Below are 26652 nucleotides of genomic sequence, written 5' to 3'. Positions count from 1 at the left end.
CAACGATACTATCATCTCACGTAGAGCGGCAACCTCACCACGTAAAGTTGACACCTCCACACGCCATGCACCATCGTTATCGCGTAGAGTACCGATCTCCTCACGCAAGGCATTGACCTCATCACGTAACTCATCCCGTGGAGGTGGAGAACAAGGAGATAAATGTCGTGGCCTCTTTACCGGTCGCCTATCATGAGGTGATGGTGGAGAAGAGGCTCGATGATTGTGACGGGATAGGTGATGGCTCTCGTTCTAGAGATGTATAGTCGGGTCGATCGGGTGATGGCTCTGGGTGAGGTGATGGCTCTCGAATTGGAGGAAGTGGATGCTGCTCATCATCCGTGCCATAAAAAAAAACTCTGACTAGCTTGCCACCAATCAGTGGCAAGCTCTTCCTCGTGGGTGTCAGTCTTTGTAATGGAATGTTGGCCTCCTAACAATATAAAAACTCAAACAAAGTTAAACGTCTACTATTAATAACTTGTTTATATATTATATGAAAGTATTTGTGTTAACTTACATTATTTATTGTCGCATGGTATTAAGTCTTCCCAATCCAACAGATTTTCCTCTTCCAGGAAATAGCCCTGGGAATATCATTTGACGTTTTTATTGCATATGTACGCATGCTGGGGAAAGCCTCGAATATCCAAATCTACAAACAATAAATAACAAAATTAGTAATTGTTAAATAATTAATTATAATTTTAGAAACATTATATAGAAATTCTTACCTTAAATGCCCAAACAAAGCCTGAAAAAGTGTATTTCGACCCATCGCCACGCAAACTTTTGCGGTCATCAAAGGCAGTAGACAACTTAGTCCAGGTAGCTTTCCATATATACGAACCCCACGGAAACAGATTCCATGCATTCAGGTCCTCTACCAATATTATTAGCTCCCGAGGAATAGGTTGTCTGGCCTCTCTGCCTAAAAAGCCGGCATACACAAGTAGTAGAAGGCATACTCGGACAACATCGACGTCATCCATCCGAGTGAAACCAGCTTTCTTATTAAACAATTTCTTCAGGTCGTCGACGTGTAGGTTCGGCTTCTCCATTGACTCATCCGGAAAAACCCGGGATAACCATGATGGGCGGGCGATATGACGAGTGTACCGGCCTACATCATCGTGTCCGAATCGTAGACCAGTGATTAAGCAGAATCCTTCCGCCCAAAACAAGTATACGCTGGTGGAAAATGAAACCATATCTCTTCCTCACCCACGTTGTATACTGTCGGGTAGATTTGATGTCATGGTCTGAAGCCACAAATGGGTCAAATTAGCATCTCCACCCGGATGCTGTACTCTCAGCCATGGCCCGAAGCAGGTTTCCTCAAACAATTGTCTTTGTGCAGGTGAAAGCTTCGAAGCAATTGTAGTGGCTAGGCTAACTTTATTCCTTAATGTCAATGAAGCCGAAAAAAATTTCTACAAAACAATAAACATACCAAGTTAGATATACCAAAAACTACACTGTGAAGATATACCAAAAACAATAAACAAGTAGTAGTTTATTCTTGAAACTAAAATTGCAACACTGTTTTGTCTTTTGGTTGAAATGAAAATCGCAACGAGAGAATGACTGTCGCAACGAGAGAAATGAAAATCGCAACGCGAAATGAAAATCGCAACGAGAGAATCGCAACGCGAAATGAAATCGCAATGCGATTTTGGTTTCGCGTTGCGATTCTCTCGTTGCGATTTTCATTTCGCGTTGCGATTCTCTAGTTGCGATTTTCATTTTTCTCGTTGCAGATAGTCATGTTCACGTTGCGATTTTCATTTATCTCGTTGCGACTCTTCTGCAAATTGAAACTTGAATGGATTGCATTACTTCAACCAAAAGACAGAACAAAGACAAGACAAATACTAACTTGAAAATCGCAACGAGAGAATAGCAACGCGAAATGAAAATCGCAACGAGAGAATCGTAACGCGAAATGAAATCTAAGTGAAATGGTTAATCTATTATTGAAATGACCAGTAAACTTATCATCAGTTTCAATATGAAAAACCTACAATAATGCAAAAATTTCAAAATAAAAATAATTAAAAAAACTAACCCTCGGAGGTTGATTTTCCATTTCTGAATATTGTGAGGGATTTCTGACCGTGAATGGTTGTGAGAGATTTCGCCGGAGATGGGGACGGAAATCTTCGGAGATGGGGACGGATTTCGCCGTAGAGAGTGAGAGATGGAGATGAGACTGAGTTGTGATTTTAGGTTTTAGGTTATGAGTTGCGATTACGGGATTTTGTCTTAATATTCGTTTTTGTAATTTGAAAATAAAATACGCGTAGCGATTATAATGGCGCTTTAAAAATCGCGTTGCGATTTACGGATACGCGTTGCGATTTTACGTATTGTCGTTGCGATTTACGGATACGCGTTGCGATATACGGATACGCATTACGATTTACGGATACGCGTTGCGATTTACGGATACACGTTGCGATTTACGGATACGCGTTGCGATTTATGTGTTCGCGTTGCGATTTTCATATTCGCGTTGCGATTCTGAAAAATCGCAATGCGAATTTGTACTATCGCATTGCGATTGTCAAGAATCGCGTTGCGATTTTGGAAACTGATTTGCGATTCTGGGGATCGCGTTGCGATTTTTATTTCGCGTTGCGATTTTGTTGGTCATTTTGACAAATCTAAAAAAAGTTGGTTAAAATCGTATATTATAAGGCATTTTTGGTCACTGAGGCGATTTTCTCATAAAAAAATACTTGTGAAATAAAATCTATTATATATAGTAATAAAAAAATTATTATATATAATATTATTTTATCATATTCAAATTAAAATTAATTTTTCAGATAAATAATCAATAAAATCTATAGTATACTTAAAAAAAACCTTCGTTGAAATAAATTTTTTATTAGTACTTGAACTTAATTTTAACATCGTCTTTATTTTTAAGTTGAGATTAAGATAATTATTTTCAATAAAAAATTTAATATCATACATATAATAATAACTATGAATGTAGATTAAGTTTATATCAAATAATAATTAATGGGAAAATAATAGATAAAAGTTTGAATCATTTCTTTTGTAAAATGTAAAAACTATCTTAAGAAACAGCATGGGAAAGAATCCGTCTATCCTTTTGTAGGTAGACGAGGAACAAATCATTTCATAACATACCATTATTAGATATATATTTTTTTATTGATAGATGGGAAAATTTGTGTTGATGGCCTCATCAAAGTAAAATGCATGGTTAAAAATAAAGAATATATTAATTAAGAGAATATTTTATTATTTAAACTACAAAGAAAATTTAGATCACATTCCATTATTATGTTTTAGATCATTATTATTTTTTTAAATGATATGCGGGGTCAACATTTATAAATTTTATAAATTATTATTATTATGTGAAATTTATATCCCACCTCTTTAAGGTGTAATATTTTCTCTCAATCTCGTAATATTTTACTTTCTTCTTGAATATATATATATATAATAAAATGTACAACATCACTGTTTATAAACTTTATAACCTCTATTTTTCTTTTTGATAATAAGATTCATATTCTCATCTATTTAAGGTGTGATATTTCCTATACTTAATCTTGTGATACCGTCATTACGGTTATTTATCGTATCTATTTATCTAATGAAATAATGGACATAAAATCGAACAATCAAAATATGTCTATTAAAGAGGGGATAATGATTCATAAAACTAAACAATTGACTTGAAAGTAAATAGAATTATTTGCAAGGTAAAAGGAAGAAGCAAGTGCTCCTTTGATATCCAATCTATCTTTTCCCTACCAAAGGTAGATATTCTATCTAGTAAGATCCAAGGCGGGACGATGGATGGAGATATAAAGGTTGGTCTATTAATATTCCAACTATTAAAAATTATGTATCAAATAATAACCTTTATATTATATTTAAATTTATAAGATTTTCATAGAAAGAGGATAGTGAGAAATTTATCAGGGATGTGAAAATATAAGTTTCAAAATAAGAGGGTTAAAATGAAGATTATACAAAATATAAGGGTGACGAATGAAATATTTATTAAAAGAAAACCTCGAAGATATGTCCCCAAAACAGAAGTAAAAGCCGCAACCACAGCCACAGCCCCAGCCCCAGCCCTAGAAGATTTCATATTCATCGTACAAGTTGTTCGCCCCTCAGAAGCTTCTTTTTTTCGGTATAATTTTCTTTCCTCTTTTCTTTCATGTTTTTTTTTCATTCGTGAAACTGATTAATTGCTTATCGCTACCTCGAATTAATTTTCTGTATTGTAATTTTATAAATAGATTTATGGGAAGCCGATCCAAAGCCTATAAATATTGCTGGAAATTATTAGCTTATTAGAATTATACATGTTCCCTGCAAATAGTTTTTTTTTTTGTTCTCAAAATTTTGCTTCCAGATGATAGATGACGATGAATGTAACTGGTTGGGCAGGGTATTGTATATGGTTAGTTTGTTGTAATATCAATGGCAAGCAGAGCAGACCCAGATATCGATGATGATTTCAGTGAACTTTACAAGGAATACACTGGTCCGCTGGGGTCCGCAGCTTCCAGGGCACAAGATAGGGTGAAAGAAAATAAACGTCCTCATGCTGGTTCAAATGAGGAAGAAGAACAGCCTGACCCTAATGCGGTGCCCACCGACTTCACCAGTCGAGAAGCCAAGGTTTGGGAGGCTAAATCCAAGGCTACCGAGAGGAATTGGAAGAAGAGGAAAGAAGAAGAAATGATTTGCAAAATATGTGGAGAATCAGGCCACTTCACTCAGGTATTAACTATCAATGGATTCATATTTTTTTAAATAATTGTTGCTTCAATAATGGATATCATGAATAACCTGTGTATAATGTGGTAAAAGTATATACCTGCTTACATATGTGAATCCTGCCCCCCCCCCCCCAAATTTTTTTTAAATTTCTTCCTGCTCTCACAATTTCTTATTGAAGTAATGGTGGAGAGCCCTGTTTAAGTGTAGAATATCATTTTTGTTTTTATCGACTTACTTTCCTTGAGAAGATCTTCCCCTTGTTTCCTCAAGTGTTGTGCTGTTTCATTTGTAAGCATATACATTTGTAGGGTTGTCCCTCCACTCTCGGAGCAAATCGCAAGTCTCAAGATTTCTTTGAAAGGGTACCTGCTAGAGACCCACATGTTAGAGCTCTTTTCACGGAGAAAGTTATTCGGGGGATCGAGAAAGATATTGGTTGCAAAATCAAAATGGATGAGAAATTTATAATTGTTAGTGGTAAGGATAGGTTAATATTAAAAAAGGGTGTGGATGCTGTACACAAAATAAAGGACGAAGGTGACCAACGGGGTTCTAGTTCTCGCATGAGTAGATCAAGGTCCCCTGAACGAAGTCCTGTTGGTGCACGGTTGCGACGTCCTGAATCACAAAGGGCTAATTCAGGGCCACATAATTCACCACACTTCCAACAACGATTTGGTAGGCAAGATAAGGCTGTGGAAGACCGTGTCCGTGATGATCTACGGAAAATTTCTAGAGATTCTCCGCAAGGTAGGGACAGCATAGGATATGTTTACGGCATCACTATAAAGCTGGTAATCCCAGGCTCGTGGCTTGTTGATTGTCTAGGTTATCCTGTACTCGTAATTTTTTTTATTGTAAATATTAATAATGCTGCTTACTGCTTATCATTTGTTTGCAGCAAGAGGTAAGTTCTTATGTTCAAGCATTATGTATACGCTTCTGAAGTAATGTCAAGACTTGGTCCGTATTGAATGGATTGTCTCTAAAACGAACTTATTTACTGAAAGCATTTGTGGATTTCAACGGATGGGTTCACTTTATGAATATAAGATTGTATGCCTAGTTAAAAGCTGATCTTTGTGCATTTGAATCAAGTCCTTACCATACTCTTCATTTCATGAAGCTTATGGTAATGATGGAGCTAGAGGACGCTCGAGCCACTCTAAATCCCCAGGTCGTTTGCCTTTTGCTGGTAACTCATTTAATAACTATGATGGTCATAATCGAAACATGGGAGCTTATAGAACTGATGGATGGGATACTGAGAGACGGGGATCTGATATGCAATCTGGCAATCAGGTCGAATACCATGCCTTCCCTCAAACATTAGATGAGTTGGAGTTGGAATATAAGAGAGAGGCAATGGAACTTGGGAGAATTCGTGATAAGGAAGAAGACGAAGAGAATTATCAGCACCGGGAGGTAAGATATTTATCTTGTTTGACTGTCAAGAGTGCTTTTGGTGCTAAATGGTTTCTTTGATAAGCCTCGATCATTACGGGATATGGTAAAAATAAATAAACTTTAGTTATTAGAATGGGATTGTAATTTTCTGAACATTAATTAACTGCAATGAGCACCATGAATTTCAAAATTCTAAAACTGGAAAATTATTTTTGTTCTTGCTTTGTTTCTTAGTAGAACATATATTTGGAGTGCTGCATAGATTCTTCCCCCTTTCATTGTCCATCTATTGGTCTATCTCCTTATTATTCATCCTCGTAAGGCTATTCCTACGCCCTTAGACCATGCGTTTATGGAAAGCCATGTATCATTTAGGTTGTATATGGGGCTTCTGGTGGTGTGGGTTGAATGTTAGAGATGACCATATGGAGTAGCTATCTGTGTCAATGAACTGTCACATTGAATTATCTAGTCTCTTTTACACTGAGGAACAAGAACTGTTGTGTGGTCTTCCTCATTGAATGATGCAGGCAGAGCCATTCCGCTGTTTGTTGTATCAGTATGGAAATTCCGATTCTGACTTCACGTTTTACAAATTTTAGACTATCAAGGAGATGAGAGAGAACTACATCAAGAAATCAGCTATACTGAGGGACACACATACAAAACAGTGGGAGAAGTTTCTTCAATTGGATGCCCAGAGGCGTCAGCAACAAGCACGGCAACAAATGTCTACTTCAGGCTTTGGTGGGTATAAACAGCAGGCTTATTCTGAATATGATGGCTCATCAGTCCATGCTCATTATGCTGGAGCTAGTTTACCCATGGATTCTAGGGGCAGGTACCCAAATCCTATGGAAAATTATTCCTCCAGGCTTCATGATTCTTATGGTGAGGTTCAGCGTCAGAGGCGTGAAGATTTTGGGAAAGCTTACAATCGGTACTAAATCAATGTAATGTGCTTGATTAGGTGAGTTCTTGCATGCTTTAATAAATAATGGGAAATGATTGATTCTGTTCATCTCTCGTCTTTCTCAATTCCTTGGATGCTCATAATCTTGTCCAAATTTATGGCAATTAGTAAGTTTCTTGCTGGATAAGACATTATTGGGGTGTGGATGGAAAGCGGTATCCAATTATTTTTGTGGTTATTTCTGATTCTATTTCCTCTTTGGATTAAAGTTAAAGATTCGCTCCAAAAATTTTCAGGGTCCAACAGATCTTGGTCAGTAAGGGAGTAATATAATGGTGAGCACAAGTCTAGGTAAGCATGTTGGTTCTGTATCAGAGTTGAGAAGGGAACACTGACTCTTTGAATGTCTTATTTCAGTTTGTTCCAATTTCAATTTTATAATGTGGCTCTTAAGAATGTCGGACGAGGTTTTGGTTTTTAGCTAGAGTAGTTACGTTCAGAAATAATCCTTGTCGCGAATGGTTGTTTATTTGCATTAACTAGTGGACTCTACATTTTAAAGAACAGCATGAGGAAATTTCTATCTGTTTTTGTATGGTTGGACCAATTATTAGCATCAAACGTGTCATTCGTGGACTATTGAACTGTCCATTCTCCCGAGGTTTGTTTTTCTCTTTCAAGCAATTTGGTATTGTGGCGATTCTTTTGGTTTGAAGTAGAAATGTTGTGTCGTGGCTTGGAAAATCAGGTTATTTGCCTGAAGAGGTAATATTGAAGCGTTCTTAGGTTTTAATTAGTAAGTTTGGTCAAGAACACCAACCAGTTTAACCATGTCTTTGATGGAAATGCTAATTTTTGCAAGAGCATTTGGCTACCAAAAGCATGGTGTCTTCCTTCTGCCTGATACATCGGTTTTACTTTTGATCATTTTATTTAATTTTTTTTCTTTAGAAGGATGATATATAACCATGTTTTAGAATGGTTGAAATATAAGCATCCTTACATTTGGAATTTGTTCTTATTTTTATTTTTAAGAATTTAGCCTCTAATTTTTAGATTTAAAAGATTCAATTCCAAATTATTAGCTTCCTTGTTTTTAAGGTTTTTTTTCTTTTAGTTACATGGATGTCAAATTAGTATACGGTTGTCGTATATATATTTATCGTGTATGATTAATTTTTTTTTAAATTTGGAATTAGTATCATAATATTATAAATAATTATAATTAAATTTGAACAAATATGTTTGATAAAGTGTAATAATTTTTTTAAACAAAGTTTGAATGATAAAATAATACTCATCAATTAAATCAAATCAATTTCTTTCAAACGATTTGACTTGGTTGAATACTCACCCTTGTATAAACTCGCACTGTCGAAAATTGAGTGCTTCATGTTCGATCCGATTTTATGTTCAACGGGCAAAAAGCTATTATTGCTGGCCTCTGAACGTAAATGGAAGTCTCAACTCTCATACAATAACATGAATGAGCAGCAAAATTGCTACCATACAACTGTGTCGACACTGTGTGCCTCATCATCCGACTCATCATTCGACCCCTTTGAATAAACACACGCCTCAGCCCATCAAGAGCTTTGTAAGTGAGCCGAATGTAATTTTCTTGGCAGATCGAAATCGAAGAAACTGTGTTTAAACTCCAGAATGTGTATGAACCAAGTTGTTGAAAGAAATTCGATGTTCGTTCCATGGTTTAGCTGGTCTGAAAGCCCTTGCCATCCCATAAATGGAGACCGAGTGATGATGAGTGCTTGAATCAGATGGACTTCAGGCTTATTGACGTGGATCAGGTGAAGTTTGCATTTATTGATGCCTATGCCTTGTACATAATCGGTTACAAGCTTCTCAAAGGAGGTCAATAGCTGTTGGAAATTTAAAGACATTGCTGTAAAATAAACTATTACTACTTGTTGGAATATACGATAATTGAAATGAAATAAAATTTGATTGTTGTACGAAAGAGTCATTATCGTAAATGTAAAATAGTTTTGATTGGTGTAATTTAGAGGACATTGTCCGTGAGGTTAATACGTTATTTCAAAATTTTGTACATCTAAAATTCGAATTAGAAATTGATGGTATTACTCTTCTTCTCGGAAAAAAAAAAGATGCTTTCTTTTTCTGAAGAAAATAGAAAATAAGAGAAGTCTTTGAAAGAAATATATAGAGAGAATTGTGTTTGAATAATTGAAAAATGAGCATAAATGCTCTTTATTTATAGGCCGGAAGAAGCGAGTAAAACCAACCATAGAAAAATCTTATTAAATTCGATTAATGAGTTATCTCTGATTAACTCTCAATCAGTTGATTTAATAATTAAATCAATAACTACATAATTGACAACTCAGACAATGGCTAAAAATCAGCAGTCAAAACGCTCTCACAATTTCCGTAATAAACATTGAAACGTTCACACCACAAATAACCTATAAATATTAGGCCTGTAAAACGAGCCGAACGCACACGAACGGAGGTATGTTTATGTTTGTTAATTTAAATAATAATCGAACATAAACGAACACGAACGAACGAACATAAACGAACAACATAAACACAAAAAAAACTTATTCGAACACAACAAACGAATGTAAAAAAAGTAAACAACAAGAATAACAACATAAATTCATTAATATAACATGCAACTTTAGAGTTAATTTGTTCGAATACGACAAAAACATACATAAATCATAAATAATCTATATGAACATAATAAAGTCTTAAAGTTAATTTGTTCAACAAAACAATCTTCTTAAAATCCAAACAACTTTAATAATCTTTGTAACATATTTAACTTGCCTTCTGTTCGAACATAAATGAACGAACATAAACAAACATATAATCTAACGTTCACGAACGTAAATGAAAGAATGGACTATTTGTTAATGTTCGTTCATTTAATTAAACGAACATAAGATTTTGTTCATGTTCGTTCATTTAATAAATAAACGAACATAAACGAACTTCCCGCCGCACGATTCATGAACGGTTCGCTAAACGTTGAGTTCATTTACAGGTCTAATAAATATCATAGAAGTTCTCTCATTCTATGTTTAAAATTTTCAGAGAAATATCTGAATTTTCTCCAAAATGATTATACGTCAAAAGCACGTAATTGCCACAGCACACAAATCAATCGACAGTGACATGTACGTGCGAGGAACATGTCCACATTACTTAATAAGAGAAAGGACGAAATATAGTATGTAAACTATCACCAACTTTTCCTCCTCTCATGTGATATTTTTTGTGTTCTTAACATTTTTTAAATAATCTATAGTGATTATAAGCTAATATTTGTTCAAAATCTTTCTTAATCATTGATAACACGCAGATATAATTGTTTAAACCCAAATTCTCTAGAAAGAACAATGCTCCCTTTAATCACTGAGGCGACTTAATGGGTTCGTATTCTTGACATTTTTAACAAAGGGCTTCACAAACATACTAAATATTTGCTAGATTATGGCACACTGACTACATGGATGTAAAAATACGATTAAAAATTAAATTTCTTCAGGAGTGTATAAACATTTATTTCATTAATTATCACAAATTTCATACATTGTGCATAGGCATTCAACACTGCAAACACCATTTTTCACTCAAAGCTAAGTTACATTTATAGTATAAATATAACAGTGGTATCTGGCACATACACACACATTACTTCAGCTTTTCATATTTTTGCAGCCAAGTTCTGGTAGAGTGCATCGATTTCAGCCTGTTCAAACATCAAGCATAATAACTTGAATCAGTTTCCTGATAACTTAAACCAGAAGCATATATGAAAACGACGTCTAAAATTCGTTACATGCAGATTACCTGATAATATTTGAGCATATTGTTTCTTTTCTTCTTCAATGTTGCAGTCACCAGATCTCGTTCCATGTCGAAAGGCTGAGCTTCCAAGATCACTCCTTTGATATACTCAAAACCTCTCATCTGGTTTTCCAGAGATGCAAACGACGAGTAAATAAACGAACATGTAAATGAAGTTGCAGAATGAAGTTGAAAGTAAATGTTACCTTGTTTTTCTCAGCTGTGGATTTCAGCTCCGAGAGAACATGATTCTGAAGCTTACTCAGGGAACAGAGCTCGGAGAGTGAGGCGGTGTGACCATTTAAATCGGCCCACTTTTTAGCATTTTCTTCATGTAGCACAACTATGGCAATCAGCATTGATTTGAAGCTGTTTCCATAGACCCATACCTAAAGAAAGTTGGTTTTTAAATGGATTTAGAGTACATTACTTTGTTGGGAAATCAGTTAAGAAGCTAATGAAAGGAGATGCTCACATCATCGACGATCGGAGTTACTCCGTAAACGTTTTCCAAGTGCTCTAGTGCCACATACTCTCCCTGGGAGAGCTTAATAAGATTTTTCTTCCGGTCGATAATCTTAACAACTCCATTAGGAAGCATTTGCCCTATGTCTCCTGCGAGTGTCGACCATGATAGAATTAGAATGCAAAACTGGCGATTAAAAGATCAGTTCGAGAGTTCGACCGGAGACCGAACATCCTAACCTGTATGAAACCATCCATCCTTGAAAGATTCCCTCGTCAGTTCAGGGTTTTTATAGTACTCGGAAAAAATACTCTTTCCTCTCACGCATACCTCACCACAGGGAGGATTTCCGAGTGGATCGTAACCCATGTCCGCAACCTCCTCCAAACGCAGCTCATTGTACACAGCCGGGGACCCAACAGCACCCACGAAGCACATCTCGTCCGGAAAACCAATAGTGCATGCTCCACAAGTTTCGGTCAATCCTATAAGAAACGCCATATAAATTATTCAACATGCACAAAATCTGTACAAGTGAACCGCAGGAATTTAGAAGGGCATGGATAATGTTTACTTATTTTTCCATACTTCAATAGACAGGAATTTACCATATCCTTGGACAACAAAGCAACAACAAGTGACTCGAAGGAACTCTTCCACTTCAGAGCTCAATGGTGCGCCTCCGGATAGTAACAACCGAAGCCGTCCACCTAACTTAGCTTTGACCTTGTAGAAATGGAAAAGAGATGTTAACACATTAGAACACACTTTTCGCCTCAGGAGACAATAAGACCGGGAAGAATTGGGCTGATTTTTGCCAAATTTTTAGTTCAGAAGTTTTTAGAGTACACTAAGAAACTACCTTCCTGAATGCCAACAAATCTGCTAATGGTGATGCATATTTATGCTTATACCCTCGATTCATCCATGAAAGTTTGCTGTATACAAACACAAGCTTGCATCAACATCATGGTCATTCTGTATGCATTTCTACTACAAATCAAAGGGAATGTGCTTCTCTTTGTAGGGAGCATTGTCTTACTGTTTATAGAGGGCGTCAAAAATCAACTTCCTCAATGGATTGAGTTCTTGTAGTGCTTTTTGAATACCTAAAACACGGATAAACTTCAATGAGGGAACCATTGTCACTCAAAATAAATCAGCAGATAAAGATCTTCCAATGACTTGCCTTCATGAATCATATCATAAACTCGGGGTACACCTGCTAAAAATGTCGGTTTTAACTCCATTATGTCATCCCGCAGTTCCTTCAAATTCTGTATAAACATAGTTATTACAATTAAGTTACGATTAAGTTTCAAACGAAAATTCTGAAGCAGGGTTCCAGCAGCAAACCCCGTGATAGTAGCCAACAGATGCTCCTTTATGGAAAAAGTATTCCTCGATCATGCGGTCAAGGATATGAGCAAGGGGGAGGAAGGACAGATACACATCGTCCACCGTCATCTGCTTAACAAAGTACGTATGAGGAAGGTGAACCAACATTATACTTATACGAAGGCACACTTGAAATCAATTCCAAAGTAAATGTTAGTGAAAAAGAGAAGATTCCTATTTTTAAGAGATTGTCTATATGGAGTTCAAGTATTAAATATACCTTGTCCTCAAATTGATCCATGAAAATATCGACGCCGTTTACAAATGTTGCCATTGTTTCATGAGTTAACACAACACCTTTAGGATCGCCACTGGTGCCACTAGTATACATTATGGTGCAAATGTCAAATGGTTGAGGTGGTGAAATCTCATGAGGATTTTCCTTTCCCTGACGAAGCAATAGGCTCAAACATAAAAATCAAAACGAAAAAAGTTGGTAACAATCCTTTTCTCTCGAGAGTATAGAGAGTGGACCCTAACCGTGCGGAGAAACTCTGTCCACGAGTATGCCTTAATCCCCATTTGAGATGCCTTAGCATTGTCTTCTTCGGTCAACAATGAGAAGCAAACCATTGCTGCCACCAGAATAAAACTTAGTATACATGATTCAAACAGTTTCAAGAAGCTTAAGTTTTATTTAATCATTTTCACCTTTCAACCGTTGAGTAGATCTACAATTAGGATTCAAAAGCTGCGAAGGCACGAGTAACATCAGAATGTTGATTCGGACATTGTAGAAGAATATGGAAATATGCATAGGTTAAACGTAAACCTTACTTCTTTTACTTTTGTGTCTTGAACAAACACAAAATCAATCTCTGCGTGATCTATAATATAATTTACAGCTCCAGGACCTGAGCATAGAAGTTACAAGAAGATGGACCCTTAAGCTCATGCTGTTAAGAAGAATGCTGATTTTTCTCCAAAAGAAGGAAATTTCTCTAGAGGCATTTACCGAGTGTATCATAGAGAGGCACACAAACCAAACTGTGGGCCCCGCAGGCCTACAAGCATTGGAAAAAAAGGATGTTATCATATTCGATACAATAGCCCTGAATTCAGAAAGATTATTGCATTTGATGCAAGAACTTCTATAAACAACTAGTGAACTTATTACTTAAAAAGTTCAGGAAAACATTTCATATATAAAATCCGAAAGCATACCTCCATCGCCATGATCCATTGCGGGCAGTTTGCTCCATAGATCCCAATTCGACATCCCTGCCACAAATATGCAAGCAAAACAGCAAAGAGGAAAGATCAGAGTAAACAACAAACTCAGGCTTTCTTGCCAAGGCCTTAGAAAATTGACATGTTTATGCTTACAGGTTCAGCACCAGATGCTCGCAATGCGGAACCAACATGCAGGACTTCATCATAAACTTCCTTATATGTTTTCCAGATATAAGGACCCACCTAAAGACTAAAAAAAGTGAAAAAAACAGCTAACACAAATCTGGTACGAATACTGAAATCGGGTTTTGAAAATAGACTTAACCTTGGCATCAACGATTTTCCGCCATCCAAGCATCCTGTTTCCAGGGTACTTCTCAACAGATGAACTGCAGAATAAGAGATCCTTCTTGTTGTCAAAATTCTAGCATGCTAAAAATGAGCTAAATTGTATTAGTCAAATCACATGCTAGAAGGCCTTCCTTTTCACAGGCTTTTTCCTCATCTTGTATGCAAATTCCTTATCTTGTATGCTAATTCATCAAAAAAAATGCAACATGGAAAGTTACCTGAAAAGAGTCCATGTAGTAGACATATCAGGATCGAGTGGAGGGTATCCTTGCTTGGCGAGTAGGTTACGATAGACGGGACCAACCGACGGCTTCCCGTCTTGTCCTTCCCTTCCATCCTCCACCTTAGCTGAAAAAACCTTCATTGTTTCCATCTACAGAAGCTGTGCAGGGAAAACTCTAGGCTCTTAAAGAGACTTCCAAAAGTCCATAAAAAACAATTACAGTTCAACAAATTCTAAGCTAACAAAGATCAATGGAATTGAAAAAGAACAAGTCCTCTATCCTAATCAATTTCACCGAACAGCAATGACTCAGACACACTAAGGTCAATTACAATATCTAACAAAGAAAATTCAAAGTCATGAATGGTTCCCTAAGAAACTGTGTACAAAAATTCACCAGAAACTACAATTGAACCAAGTTCAATTCTGAACATTTTTACCTGGAGATATGAAATCCTTAATGTTAAAAGCAAGTAGACATTTAGAACATGTAAAACAACCATATACCATAGGCCACCATATACCATATACCATATATAAAACTGTAAAAAATGAAAACAAATACCAATAGGCCATATCCCAAAAGTAAAACAACCTTTACAGAACAAAACAAAACTTAAAGGAAAACAAAAAAAAAAAGAAATTGGTGCTGCTTACAAGAAAGTAGAGAAAAGCCAAAGTTGAGATGAAAGCAAGGGAGTTGCTTATGAAGTGAAATCATGAAAGCCTGCGATGATTGTGATGAATTTAAGGGGAGAAAAGGAGAGTGGGAAGCGAGTTTCCTGGCCATGGTTAATGAGTTCGTTGAAACAGGCATTCAGTGTGTTGGTACTTGCATTAATTGCAAATATTAATGGCGCCTTCAGCTTAAACTCTTTCTCGGAAATTTGAGCTTTCTCTCTTTGCTTTATGGACCAATCAACGATCCCGAACTGGAAAGCTGTACTTTATGATGGATACGGGAAGTAGATGAAACTTTTCACGTTGGGTAAACTATAAAAACAGTTATTCCCGTTTAATAAAAATTCACTTTTGATCATCAATTTTAAAAAAAATAACATTTTGATAATTTATATTATTAAGTTATAAAGTTTTAATCATTGAGATGTGAAATACCATTAGTTTAATTATATAATACGTTAGTAAAGTGTGTTAATTTTTAATTTGAATCATTAATTTTAAATAAAATATAAATTTAACACTTAAATTTTAGATAAAATATAGAATTGAGCCTTAAATTTTAGATAAAACATCCGTGGATTTTGTCAGACAAAAGGATTAAATTAATATTTTATCAAAAGTTAAAGGGTTAAATGAATATTTTATTTAAATTAATATTTTATCTAAAGTACAAGATAAAATTAAAAATTAATCATTTTACTAATGTTCTACGTCATCTAACATCATTCAATGTTTTGTAACTTATAAATCGATAATATAGAAAATTAAAATATTATTTTTATAAAATTGATTATAAAAAATAAATAATTATAAAATAAAAGTGATCATTTCAATAATTTACACTTCATTTTAGGGAAGGGTCTATAAGCATGACTACCGTGCCTATTACGTGGCCGAAGATGGATAGTGTGAAAAAAGTTGGTTGTAGTCAATAAAATTAGGGTAAAATATAAAAAATGAGTTGAGTTGAATAATTTAACTCGAATAATATAAAATTTAAAAAAATAAATAAATTTTTTTAATCGAAGTAAGTTTTACTAAGACTCCTTAAAATTAGGATAAATTACATCACAACTCGCTCATTTACTAGTAAGATTATAAATGAATCATTCAATTCAAAAAGTCACAAAATGAGTCATTCAATTGAACGATGTCAGAAATATGCCAGTAGACTGTTAACTATTATATGACTATCTAAGTGGAATATTTTACTCATTAATAATATTAAGTTATGTGTCATTGCATTAATCATCACTGATCACCACATATTGAAGTTGACAAATTTTAAATTTTATCATAAGATTCACCTTGATCTCTTCATTCAATTCATCGAATTTGATTCTCAAGAATATCTCTCAAATTTTATGAAATCATAAAAAAAATCAAACTTAATGCACCCCAATCTACAGAATCAATCATCAAATAGCCTCTACCTCGAGATATTCATCGAAAATAACCTCTTTGTCGTTCAGATATTCGAATAGAGACTCTGATCTTTTCGAATTTTAAAACCTAAAATGAGTTTTCTTTTCCAATTAACTAAGTGATTCTTTTATGATTTTATTTTTGAAATTGGATCACCCATTTGTACTCTTACTAATAATTAGGTGACTCATTTATAATCTTACTAATAATTAGTTTTATTTGTGGTGTAATTTACCCAATAAAAAAATTAAAAATATTTCTTGACGATATCTAACGTTCGGTTCATTTTTAGCGGTCTAGTGATTTCTTTGCGACAATTTATTATTGAGTGACTCGTTTGCGATTTTCAAAATTAGACAACCTATATGTAATTTTACTAAAATTGAGTTACCTATAATACAATTTACTTCAAATTATAAGGCTATATATCTATATATATATATATATATATATATATATATATATATATACTAAAATGACAACATTTTGATTCAATCCTTTGAAAATTTATAATGATAGAAGTTAATATAGTGATAAAGTTACATTTTGACTGATATTAAATTCAATTTTGACCCACATTTTTTACTTCTGTCTTATTATTTTATTATTTAAAATTATTTATAAAATCGAAAAATAAAATTTAGTACATTAATTTATGAATTTGTTTTTTTAATTTAGTTTTTATTTCTCCCAATCAACATCAATCTTGAACTTGACATCCAATATCATTTATGATAAATGATTTTTTTAAAGACTAAAATGTACCAAAAAAATTAAAACTTAAAATTTAAATAAAAACTATCAAATTTAAAAATTAATAAAAAATGTAAACTCTAAGTCTTGAACTTTTATAACAATATTAATGTAAAATAATTTTTAATTGTTTTAAATGGTAAAATAAGCTATTCCATATTGAGTTAGAGCAGAAGGATTGTAAATAAATCGGACCCACGATCGATCTGCCTTAAATGCGAATTTAATCGGAGACAAAAATTGGATACATTGTACGTACCATGATCCATTTTTTTTATATATTTTTCAGTATAAATTCTAAAAAAATATAAAAGTAATTGAATTATGTTTTGGCAATTTCTCATTGATTTGTAGTTTTCGCTGGAATGGTCCCAACCTTCACCTACATGCTTTGCTTCTGATTTTTCAATTTCTTATTTGGATTAGTGTTTTTTTTTTCAATTATATAAAGATTTTGTTTCTATTTTTAAAATCTTATTTCTGTGTAAAATATACATGAAATTATTGAATTATGTTTAGGCATTGAATTTTCTTTCCATACAATTAGAGGTTGATCCTTTCTACCATTAACTTGTAAACCTTTCATTTTTATATTAATAAGATAATAAAATGTCATTATCTTATTACAATGAATTAATTTGTTAAAATATTAATTGATGTAATATATTAAAAATATTGATTGACGTAACATTACATACATCAATACTCAAGTATATGTGGATGTGTCACGTGAATAATAAGTATTGACAATTAAATGACTAACAATTTCATTCAAGCAAAAGTTATTTTAACCAAAATTAAAATGTTGAAGGCTATAATATTAAAAAAATCAAAATAATTATTCAATAAAATGTTATAAGCTATTTTTAACATATGCATTTTATTTTATTTTTAAAAATAAACTAAAAAATATGATGCGTTGGTGCCATCTTTTATTTTTTGGCACGTTATTGGTCGTTTGACCGTTCTTTTCGTTTATCATTTTCTTAGGATTTGATTTGACATCATCTCTAATGATCAAGATGACACTTATTAGTTATTCTGCCGATCTTCCCTACTTTAGACCCTCAGATTAGATTTTGATATGCGGTCTGTATTCGTGAATAGTTTTATCATGTCGCTCAATTCTAATTTGTAGTTTGTTGGTGGTCTTCCAATAGTTTGATCTCATTTTGTGATTCATTTACTGATACAATCATATCTATTTGTATCTATTTTTTGTTTGAATTTCTTTTGTTAAGTTTTTAACCTTTTCATTGTACGGTGGCTTCAATGGTTAAAGGGAGTGGTATTCTCCCTATAGATCATGAGTTTAAACAATCGCATCTATGAATGTTTGTGCATTATCAATGATTAAAAATATTTATTTGTTGATAATCTTAGACTATTTAAAATTAAATGATAAAATGATTTGTTTATTAATTATTTAAAAAAATTAATAATACATTTATTAAAAGGAAATCGTATCGATGAGGGCACGTGGGGCAGTTGGACATCGCATTAAGACAACTCGGCAACTTGCCATTCTCGGTTGATATTTTACATATATGTTGACATGATAATTTATTTTGTTTAGTTATGTTTAGGATATTTTGTATTTATATAAAATTTGAGCGGTCGATATTTTATATCATAATATTTTTGAGATATTTATAAATACTACATTATTTTCATATCGTAAATAGAAATAGTCACTAATTTGAAGTTATTAGATTTTACTCTCTTTATATTACTAATCTTGCACAAATTGGATTTTTCTTGAGTTTAACCTAACCATTCGCACTTTAATATAAAATTTGTTTAATGATATTTTTAATCTTTGTCTTTAAAAAAATGTTTTAGATTTTATTTTTTTCATTTTTCTTATATTTACACTTTTATTTTTTGTTACATTGAAGTAAAATACTTCTTTTAATAAATTTTTGTATATATTTAAGTTATATCTACCATGAAATAATTGAGAAAATTGTTAATATTTTTAATGAATTTTATTATGAAACTGTTAAAAATTTAAATTTAAATTATAAAAATAATGTAAATTGAGCGATAAAATACATATAAATACAATATTTATAGAACCCATTGAATGATCTTAGTGGTAAAATAGAGTGTTGTTCTCTCTAGAGATCTTAAATAATAAAGTTTGTAGGACGTGTACATGTTCATCAATTGTTAATTGACTAAGAAACTTTTGAACAAATGCTAATTTCAATCACCTAGACTAAAAAAATATAATATTTTAAAATTTATAGATGTATTAAATGTCTATTTAAGAGTGAATTAGAAACTAGAAACGGATGTAACCGCCACCTAACATACAAAAGCTAATTAGGGTGGGGGTAAATGATATTAGGACAATTAATAAGACATAAAATAGCACAGTTCTATACTTTAATGTCCAATTTAGTTTTGTCCCATCTCTCTCTATAAAAACAGTTATGCAATGAGATGTAGAAGATACTGGTACACCATACAGGCCTCATTTACTGTGCACCTTCAAAACAGCTAAATGTTGATGCTTATCATTAATATTTTATAATCTTTGATGAATAAGTGTAGAGTATAATGACAGCATATCGAATTTTATGATATAGGCTAAATTGAATGTTTAATCATCCAACAATTATCATAGTTTAGTTTTGGTCATCCAACTATTTTATTTTCAAAATCATACATAAAATTACGTTTTTATCATCCGTTGTTAAAAAAAACTATTGACGTGGTAATTTTTTAAAAATTTTCAATGATGGCATGTCATTATCTTATGGTGACTCGTCAACGATGCCATTGATTTTTTAATTAAGGGTGATCAAAGAGGAATTAAAACGTAACTTTAGGTATGATTTTAAAAAAATAATTAAATGATCAAAATAATTGAGTGACTAAATATGCAGTTTACTGTATAATATATTAGATTTTCAAACTAAATGATAGACAAACCCAAACTCTGTTCTGTTCTGACATACATGGCAGCCATGCATCGCAATAAAAACGTCTTTATGTGCGCATACCGTTGCGTTTGCTGGTGCATGTGTTACAGTTAAGGTTAATGATTGCCATAACCATTTTGATGTCTTAATTTCACTTGCCTGTGCTGCTGCTAACTATGCTACGGTTAGGTATAACCGTCGGACAACATATCTTAGAAACAATGTAGGGTCTGTTTGTTTCCGTAATTGGAATTACGGAATTGGTTTTCCCCGAATTCCCGTGTTTGTTTCAAGTAATTCGTTTTCCGGAAAATGTTTTCCCGTGTTTGTTTCACGTAATTCGTTTTTCAGAAAACGTTTTCCCGTGTTTGTTTCACGTAATTCGTTTTCCGGAATGTAATTCATTTTTCTAGTAACATAATTTCCTTTGTGTTTTTTGTAAAATGACTTACGGATTCATTTTCCGTAAGTCATTTTCTGAACTTTTCACTTCAAAGGAAAAATACTCAAAATAATTTTATTTTATGAATTTAATATTAATAAAATATTTTAATATCATTTTCATCAAAATATTAATTATTAAAATATTTTTATTAATATTTTTTAATAATATAATATTATATTTTTAATATTATATAAAATAATCAATTATATTATAATAATATAAGATATTATATTTTTATTTTAATAATATATAATAAATTTTTTTTATATATTTAATAATGAGTAATATTATTTATATATTTCAATAATATTTTAGTAAAGATATTTAAAATATACTAATTAATATTTTTAAAATATAATATAGCACTATTACTTTAATAAATAATTAATATAATTAATAATATTTTATAATATTTTATTTCACTAAAATATACTGATATTAATATTTTTATTAATAAAATTATAAAAATAATATTTAATAATAAATAAATTATTTTAATATTTTAAAATAATAATATTAAGTTTTATGATAAATAATATTATTTATTATATTTAATATTTGTAATAAATAATTTTTAAAAATGGAAAAAATGTTTAAATAACATCTTCCAAACATCATAAAACGTTTTCCAGAAATGTAATTCATTTTCCAAAAAATGTAATTCATTTTCCAGAAATGTAATTCATTTTACAGAAATGTAATTCATTTTCCAGAATTCAAATTCCAGTAATTCACTTTTCAGTAATTCAAATTCCAGTAATTCAAATTCCAGTAATTCATTTTCTGGAAAACCAATTACAGCTAAACAAACAGACCCTTATTTCTGTTTTCTAGCCCCCTTATCGAAATGATCAAGATTCTTTTAGACGCCGCCTTAAATGTCAGCTGCCACAGTCTGTCGATAAGGACTATTCTCCGCCAAAAGCCGCCGTATGTTTATGTGACGATGAATCGAGTGGGATGAACCTCTTATCATATATTAAGAGATTAAACTACCACTAGGATGTGAATAAATTTGTACGAAGGAATAAAGTTTTATATTGTTTGTGGTGTAATTTTGAAATTATTTATGTTTAATTTGTGCTTATTTAAAATTTTAATATTATGTTCGTATTTATTTGACTGTTCTTGAAGATGTTTGTATTCGTTTAGTGTTTATCAATATTTTTATTTATGTGAGTCACGACCGTCTTTCGGTTAGGTTCGGAATTGGGCCACGACTTAAATAAATGAGTTAGAGTCGCCACCGATCATTTTAAAAATATTTAGGTAGACCGGTCACCATCTTACCTGATCTGCGTTTTACCAAAACTGTATCAGGTTCAGGAGTCGGTTACGGTCAAGGAAGGATTAGCACCCTTGAACCGTCCTTTCGGTACCAATTAATTTGTCGGTTATTTTAATCGCGAAAATTAAAATTTAAATCAAAATTTAAAAAATCTGACTCGAATTGTTTACCTTTAATCGATTGCAATTAATACTGAAAAAGACAAAAAGAATGTTAAATTGAAAAAAATAAAAAAAATAAAGGAATATCAAATAAAAAGGGAAAAAAGGTTAAAAAGGGTTTTAAAAATAAATAAATAAATATAAAAAATATTAAAAGGGGTGATAAAATAATAATGAGAAATAATAAAAAATAAAAATACTAAAATTTTAAAAAAAATGAATAATTAAAATGAAAAAATGCTTAAATTGAAATGGGTATGTAACCTACTAACTTAACCCATTGCATATAGGGTTAACATAGAGCAGAATACTCAAATTTTCACTTCTTTTTAACTGGTCATGTCTTCAGTTACTAATAAGCTAAGATACCTCTAACTAGCCAAAGGCACAATCATAACAGTTCGAGTTAAATCAAAGGTGAACGAACAAAACAATCACACAAAGTATTTAATATGGTCAATTTATCATAAATGGAATACATTGGATTCAAAAACAGTTTATACCACCATAATTATCCAAAGTTACGAACTACAAACATTAGAAAAAAATAAAAGGCATTTGCAAGCTTTGCTAATTGGACTACATATGTACCTACACCACCTGAAGCTGCAGTAACTAGGTTGCAGCCATCTTTCATCGAATTTGAACCCTGCATTTTGGGTGAATGACTGGTGAGCTGCGAGGCCAGCGATCAACAAAGTTGCAGCTTCAGCAGCAGATACCTCTGGAGGCCTTGAAACTGTGGAAACCTCCTTAGCCACAGCGTATTCAACTAGTGCATCCCCGTTACCAAGTGCGGTGACAACTTTATCCCCACCTTTGAAACTCTTGACCTCTAATCCAACCTGTACGATTTCTCCAGCCGCGTCGATATCAGGAACGTGGGAGCATTTGCGAGGCAAAAATGGCCGCGCATATCCACTCTGTAGTCTCCAGTCGATGGGGTTAATACTAGTTGCCTCTATTTTGATCAAAACTTCGTCTTTTCTTGGGGTGGGAACCGACACTTCAACAACCTTCAAATCGACTCCTCCTCCGCTATATTTACTGTACTGAGCGGCGCACATCATATTACTCCATTATTTCAAAACTTTTTGCCATAGGAAATGAAAATCGCAGCTCTCTTCCCCCCTTTCTTTTTTGTTTGTGCCGCCTTTTAAATTAAAAAATTTTGCTAAAAGTCCATTTGAAAGTGGAGAGCAGTAAGCTTGAGGGGGGAATGGTCCACAACTCCCTTGAAAAACAAAACCCACATGATTTGTGGTGAAAGTGGTGGAGATAATGGTTGGATTGTGTATGGGACCTACAAAAAATAAAAATAAAAATAATAATAATAAATAATATAATAAAGTGTTTTTGTAGACAAAAAAAAAAAACGGGTGTCTATAGCTGCCCCTCTTTGCACATTTTTATGTTAACAAGAATAGGGCAAAGACGAAAAAAGACAATAAGTTTTTGTTCGGTCCTCTCAAATGTGATTGGGCTTCCTGGAATTGGGCCTTTGTCTTATTCTCGGTTTAAAGATTTCGGCTTGAAAATTCTTCCAGAAAGTAGTTCATCACTGTCATCGAGCTGAATGAAATCACACTCGATAATTTTGTTGACATATAACCCTTCTTGCCTTGAGCTAAGCTGTAAATGATGTGCCTTCGAGCTGAGCGTAGTCAAACTCGAAGGTCTTTAGCAAATAGCTCTTCTCGACTCAAACTATGCTGCAAATGATGGTGCCTTTGAGTTGAGTGGAATCGAAATCGAAGGTCTTTGGCAGATAAACCTTCTGGCCTTGAGTTATGCTGCAAATGATGTGCCTTGGAGCTGAGCGTAGTCGAACTCGAAGGTCTTTGGTTGGCAGATAACCCTTCTAGCCTTGAGTTATGCTACAAATGATATGCCTTGGAGCTGAGCGTAGTCGAACTCGAAGGTCTTTTGTTGACAAATAGCCCTTCTTGCCTTGAGCTATGTTGCAAATGACGTGCCTTGGAGCTGAGCGTAGTTGAACTCGAAGGTCTTTGGTTGGCAGATAACCCTTCTAGCCTTGATTTATGTTGCAAATGAACACGATATCTTTCGTCGTGAAGTTGAAATCGTGGATGAATCCTTAGTTGTGAAGTTGAGCCTTAACTTGAATATCCTTCATCGTGAAGTTGAAATCCAAGATTGTATTTTTTCCGAGTCCAATATCCTTCGCCGTAAAGTTGAAATTGGCTCTGAATGAAACTGGGAAGCCCATTCGTCGTGAAGTTGAGCTTCGAATTGGATATCCTTCGTCGTGAAGTTGAAATCCAATCTTGTGTAGATAGGCACAATATCCTTCGCCGTGAAGTTGAAATCGTGAATTTGTGGGCACGGTATCCTCCATCGTGGAGTTGAAATCGTGGATGACCCATTCGTCGTGAAGTTGGGCCTTGACTTGAATATCTTTCGTCGTTAAGTTGAAATCCAAGTATTGTATATTGCTTTGAGTTGGATATCCTTCGTCGTGAAGTTGAAATCCAATATCGAGAAAGTTGGTTTTGAGTTTGATATCTTCCGTCGTGGAGTTGAAATATTGTTTCAAACAAATTGTGTCGCTTCGAGTTCAATATCCTTCGCTGTGAAGTTGAAATTGACTCTGAACGAGACTCGAAAAGTTGTTTTGTCGTCAGACAGTCGCCCCTTCGCTGTGAGGTCGAGCAACCACCATCAACTTTTGAATGTGCTTTTGAATCGAATATCTTTCATTTTGAAGTTGAAACTTGGCTCAAAAAGCTACAAAAAACTATGTATGCTAAAATGATCAATCGATGCTCTTAAGTATGTCTAAGATGCATGCAACATGAATTAATCTTGGACGGAGTCTTGTGCTTTGCCTGCCGATCTTGATCCTTGGAATCGATCATTAGGATGCCCTAGAATGTCGAGGATTAGGGCCTTCATCTGCACTTGCTCCCCATTTTTCAATCGTTTCACTTGTCGAGGCTCCTTTTGATGTACTCTCAGGTGATCAGATTTCTGTTTCAGAAGTGTCCTTGCTTTCATCGAAAAATTCCCGCTCTTTTCTATTTGAACGAGTGTTATGTGGATGAGGTGCGTCCGATGCTTGAGGTGGAATGTCCAGTGTTTGTACCCTTTTTTATGAGGCATCTTTTTTTAGTTCATGTGAATGCAATGAAAAAAATAAAAATTATGCGAAATATGCAAGAATGCATGTTGCATGAAATATTCGAGGCATTGGTCCAAAAATGTGTCTGTTATTATAAATAATCCTTATTGGGGACAAAAGTGTTTCGTCTTAAGAGACAATTTTTTTAAAGATATAGACACCAAACAGCTTCTAACAGGTTGATTCGTCTTCCGCCTATTTCTGTCACTGATTGAATACCCTCTCAAACCGTTCCGGCCTCTCTGATCTACTTTTTGTACTTGTCCCAAGAAATCTCGAATGGTTGCATCTCTTGTTTTCACCTTTTGCTGAGCCTGTTCCCAACGAGAACGCCATTGGAAACCTCTATCGGAGGGAATTATATTAAGCTCACTTGCTTACTTCTTGAATTCGTCAACAATGGCCTCTAATTTCAGCTATCGTTTTGCCCTCTTGTTCTCATTGTCTTTGAAGGGACTCTCCAGGTCAGTAACACTTTCTCGTCTTGCCCCTGCAACCTTTGCCAAATCGTTTCGAAAAAGTTGACTTTTGACGTGCTCGATATAAACCCGGTCCATTCTGAGTCATTTCTGTTGAAAACATTTTGATGTTTCGATATAACAAATTAAGTTAAATGAATTTTAAGATTTTACAAATGATTTTCTAAGTATATTCGATTTAATTACTCGAATATCAAATTATTACTCAAAGTCTTCAAGATCAATTTCAAACCTTACTGAATGTGTAAAATTGTGTTATATACTTAATATATTTTTGAAACAATTTTCACAAAGTATTTTGAACCAAAATCAAGCCTAAAATCAATTTTTCATAGTGATGCACCGATGCACCATGAAATAAATTGAATATCGAATGCATTTCATGCATCGATGCACATACCATGCATCGATGCAATGAGGATTTTATGAAAACATCGAATGCATTTGATGCATCGATGCACCAACCATGTATCGATGCACTCTGGCTATTTTGAAACATCGAATGCACTTGATGCATCAATGCACTCTTAGTGCACCGATGCACTAAGGGTCCATCGGTCAAAATATTTGAATTTACACTTGATGCACCGATGCACCATGGATATGCATCGATGCACTGACACTCCTAACTGAATTTATTAATTGTTTTCACACTTAAACGACTCTATTGACTCCACTAAGCATCCCCAACGTTTAGAATCAATTGAAGGAGTATTTAAACAAGTTCTAAAGCCATTGATCAACAACAAGAAAGAAAAAATCATAGAGAATCAAAGAGAAAGCATCAAATATCAAGTT

General features: G+C 33.5%; 2 protein-coding genes and 1 pseudogene across 3 annotated transcripts; 1 reads left to right on the top strand and 2 right to left on the bottom strand.

The window, feature by feature from the left end:
- Nucleotides 1-4063: 4063 nt before the first annotated feature.
- Nucleotides 4064-7707, top strand: LOC120189152. Its single transcript, XM_039192485.1, has 6 exons — nucleotides 4064-4186; nucleotides 4447-4782; nucleotides 5091-5532; nucleotides 5909-6207; nucleotides 6792-7159; nucleotides 7399-7707. The coding sequence occupies exons 2-5, from the start codon at nucleotides 4480-4482 to the stop codon at nucleotides 7134-7136; spliced, it is 1389 nt and encodes a 462-aa protein (XP_039048416.1). The 5' UTR covers nucleotides 4064-4186; nucleotides 4447-4479; the 3' UTR covers nucleotides 7137-7159; nucleotides 7399-7707.
- A 3079-nt stretch (nucleotides 7708-10786) lies between these two features.
- Nucleotides 10787-15430, bottom strand: LOC120189122 (long chain acyl-CoA synthetase 1-like). 2 transcript variants are annotated; one of them, XM_039192455.1, is made up of 20 exons: nucleotides 15208-15430; nucleotides 14546-14709; nucleotides 14302-14365; nucleotides 14130-14219; nucleotides 13968-14024; nucleotides 13759-13807; nucleotides 13581-13657; nucleotides 13455-13494; nucleotides 13284-13378; nucleotides 13024-13191; nucleotides 12762-12872; nucleotides 12595-12682; nucleotides 12448-12514; nucleotides 12268-12343; nucleotides 12014-12131; nucleotides 11645-11890; nucleotides 11415-11554; nucleotides 11146-11328; nucleotides 10943-11062; nucleotides 10787-10841 (listed from the first exon to the last, which is right to left on the bottom strand). In XM_039192455.1, exons 2-20 carry the CDS (start codon nucleotides 14698-14700, stop codon nucleotides 10797-10799), a joined length of 1989 nt encoding a protein of 662 aa, XP_039048386.1. In that variant the 5' UTR covers nucleotides 14701-14709; nucleotides 15208-15430; the 3' UTR covers nucleotides 10787-10796. The 2 variants fall into 2 exon arrangements, with proteins under 2 accessions (XP_039048386.1, XP_039048387.1); XM_039192456.1 differs by lacking the exon at nucleotides 15208-15430 and having other exon boundaries at nucleotides 14546-14813.
- Nucleotides 15431-22744: 7314 nt separating this feature from the next.
- Nucleotides 22745-23368, bottom strand: LOC120188990 (annotated as a pseudogene).
- Between the last annotated feature and the right edge of the window lie 3284 nt (nucleotides 23369-26652).

Source organism: Hibiscus syriacus, unplaced genomic scaffold, assembly GCF_006381635.1.
Source record: "Hibiscus syriacus cultivar Baekdansim isolate YM2019G1 unplaced genomic scaffold, ASM638163v2 tig00116951_pilon, whole genome shotgun sequence".
NCBI classification, from domain to species: Eukaryota; Viridiplantae; Streptophyta; class Magnoliopsida; order Malvales; family Malvaceae; genus Hibiscus; species Hibiscus syriacus.
Note: the sequence above shows the minus strand (reverse complement) of the source record. Positions and strands in the feature narration are given on the sequence as shown.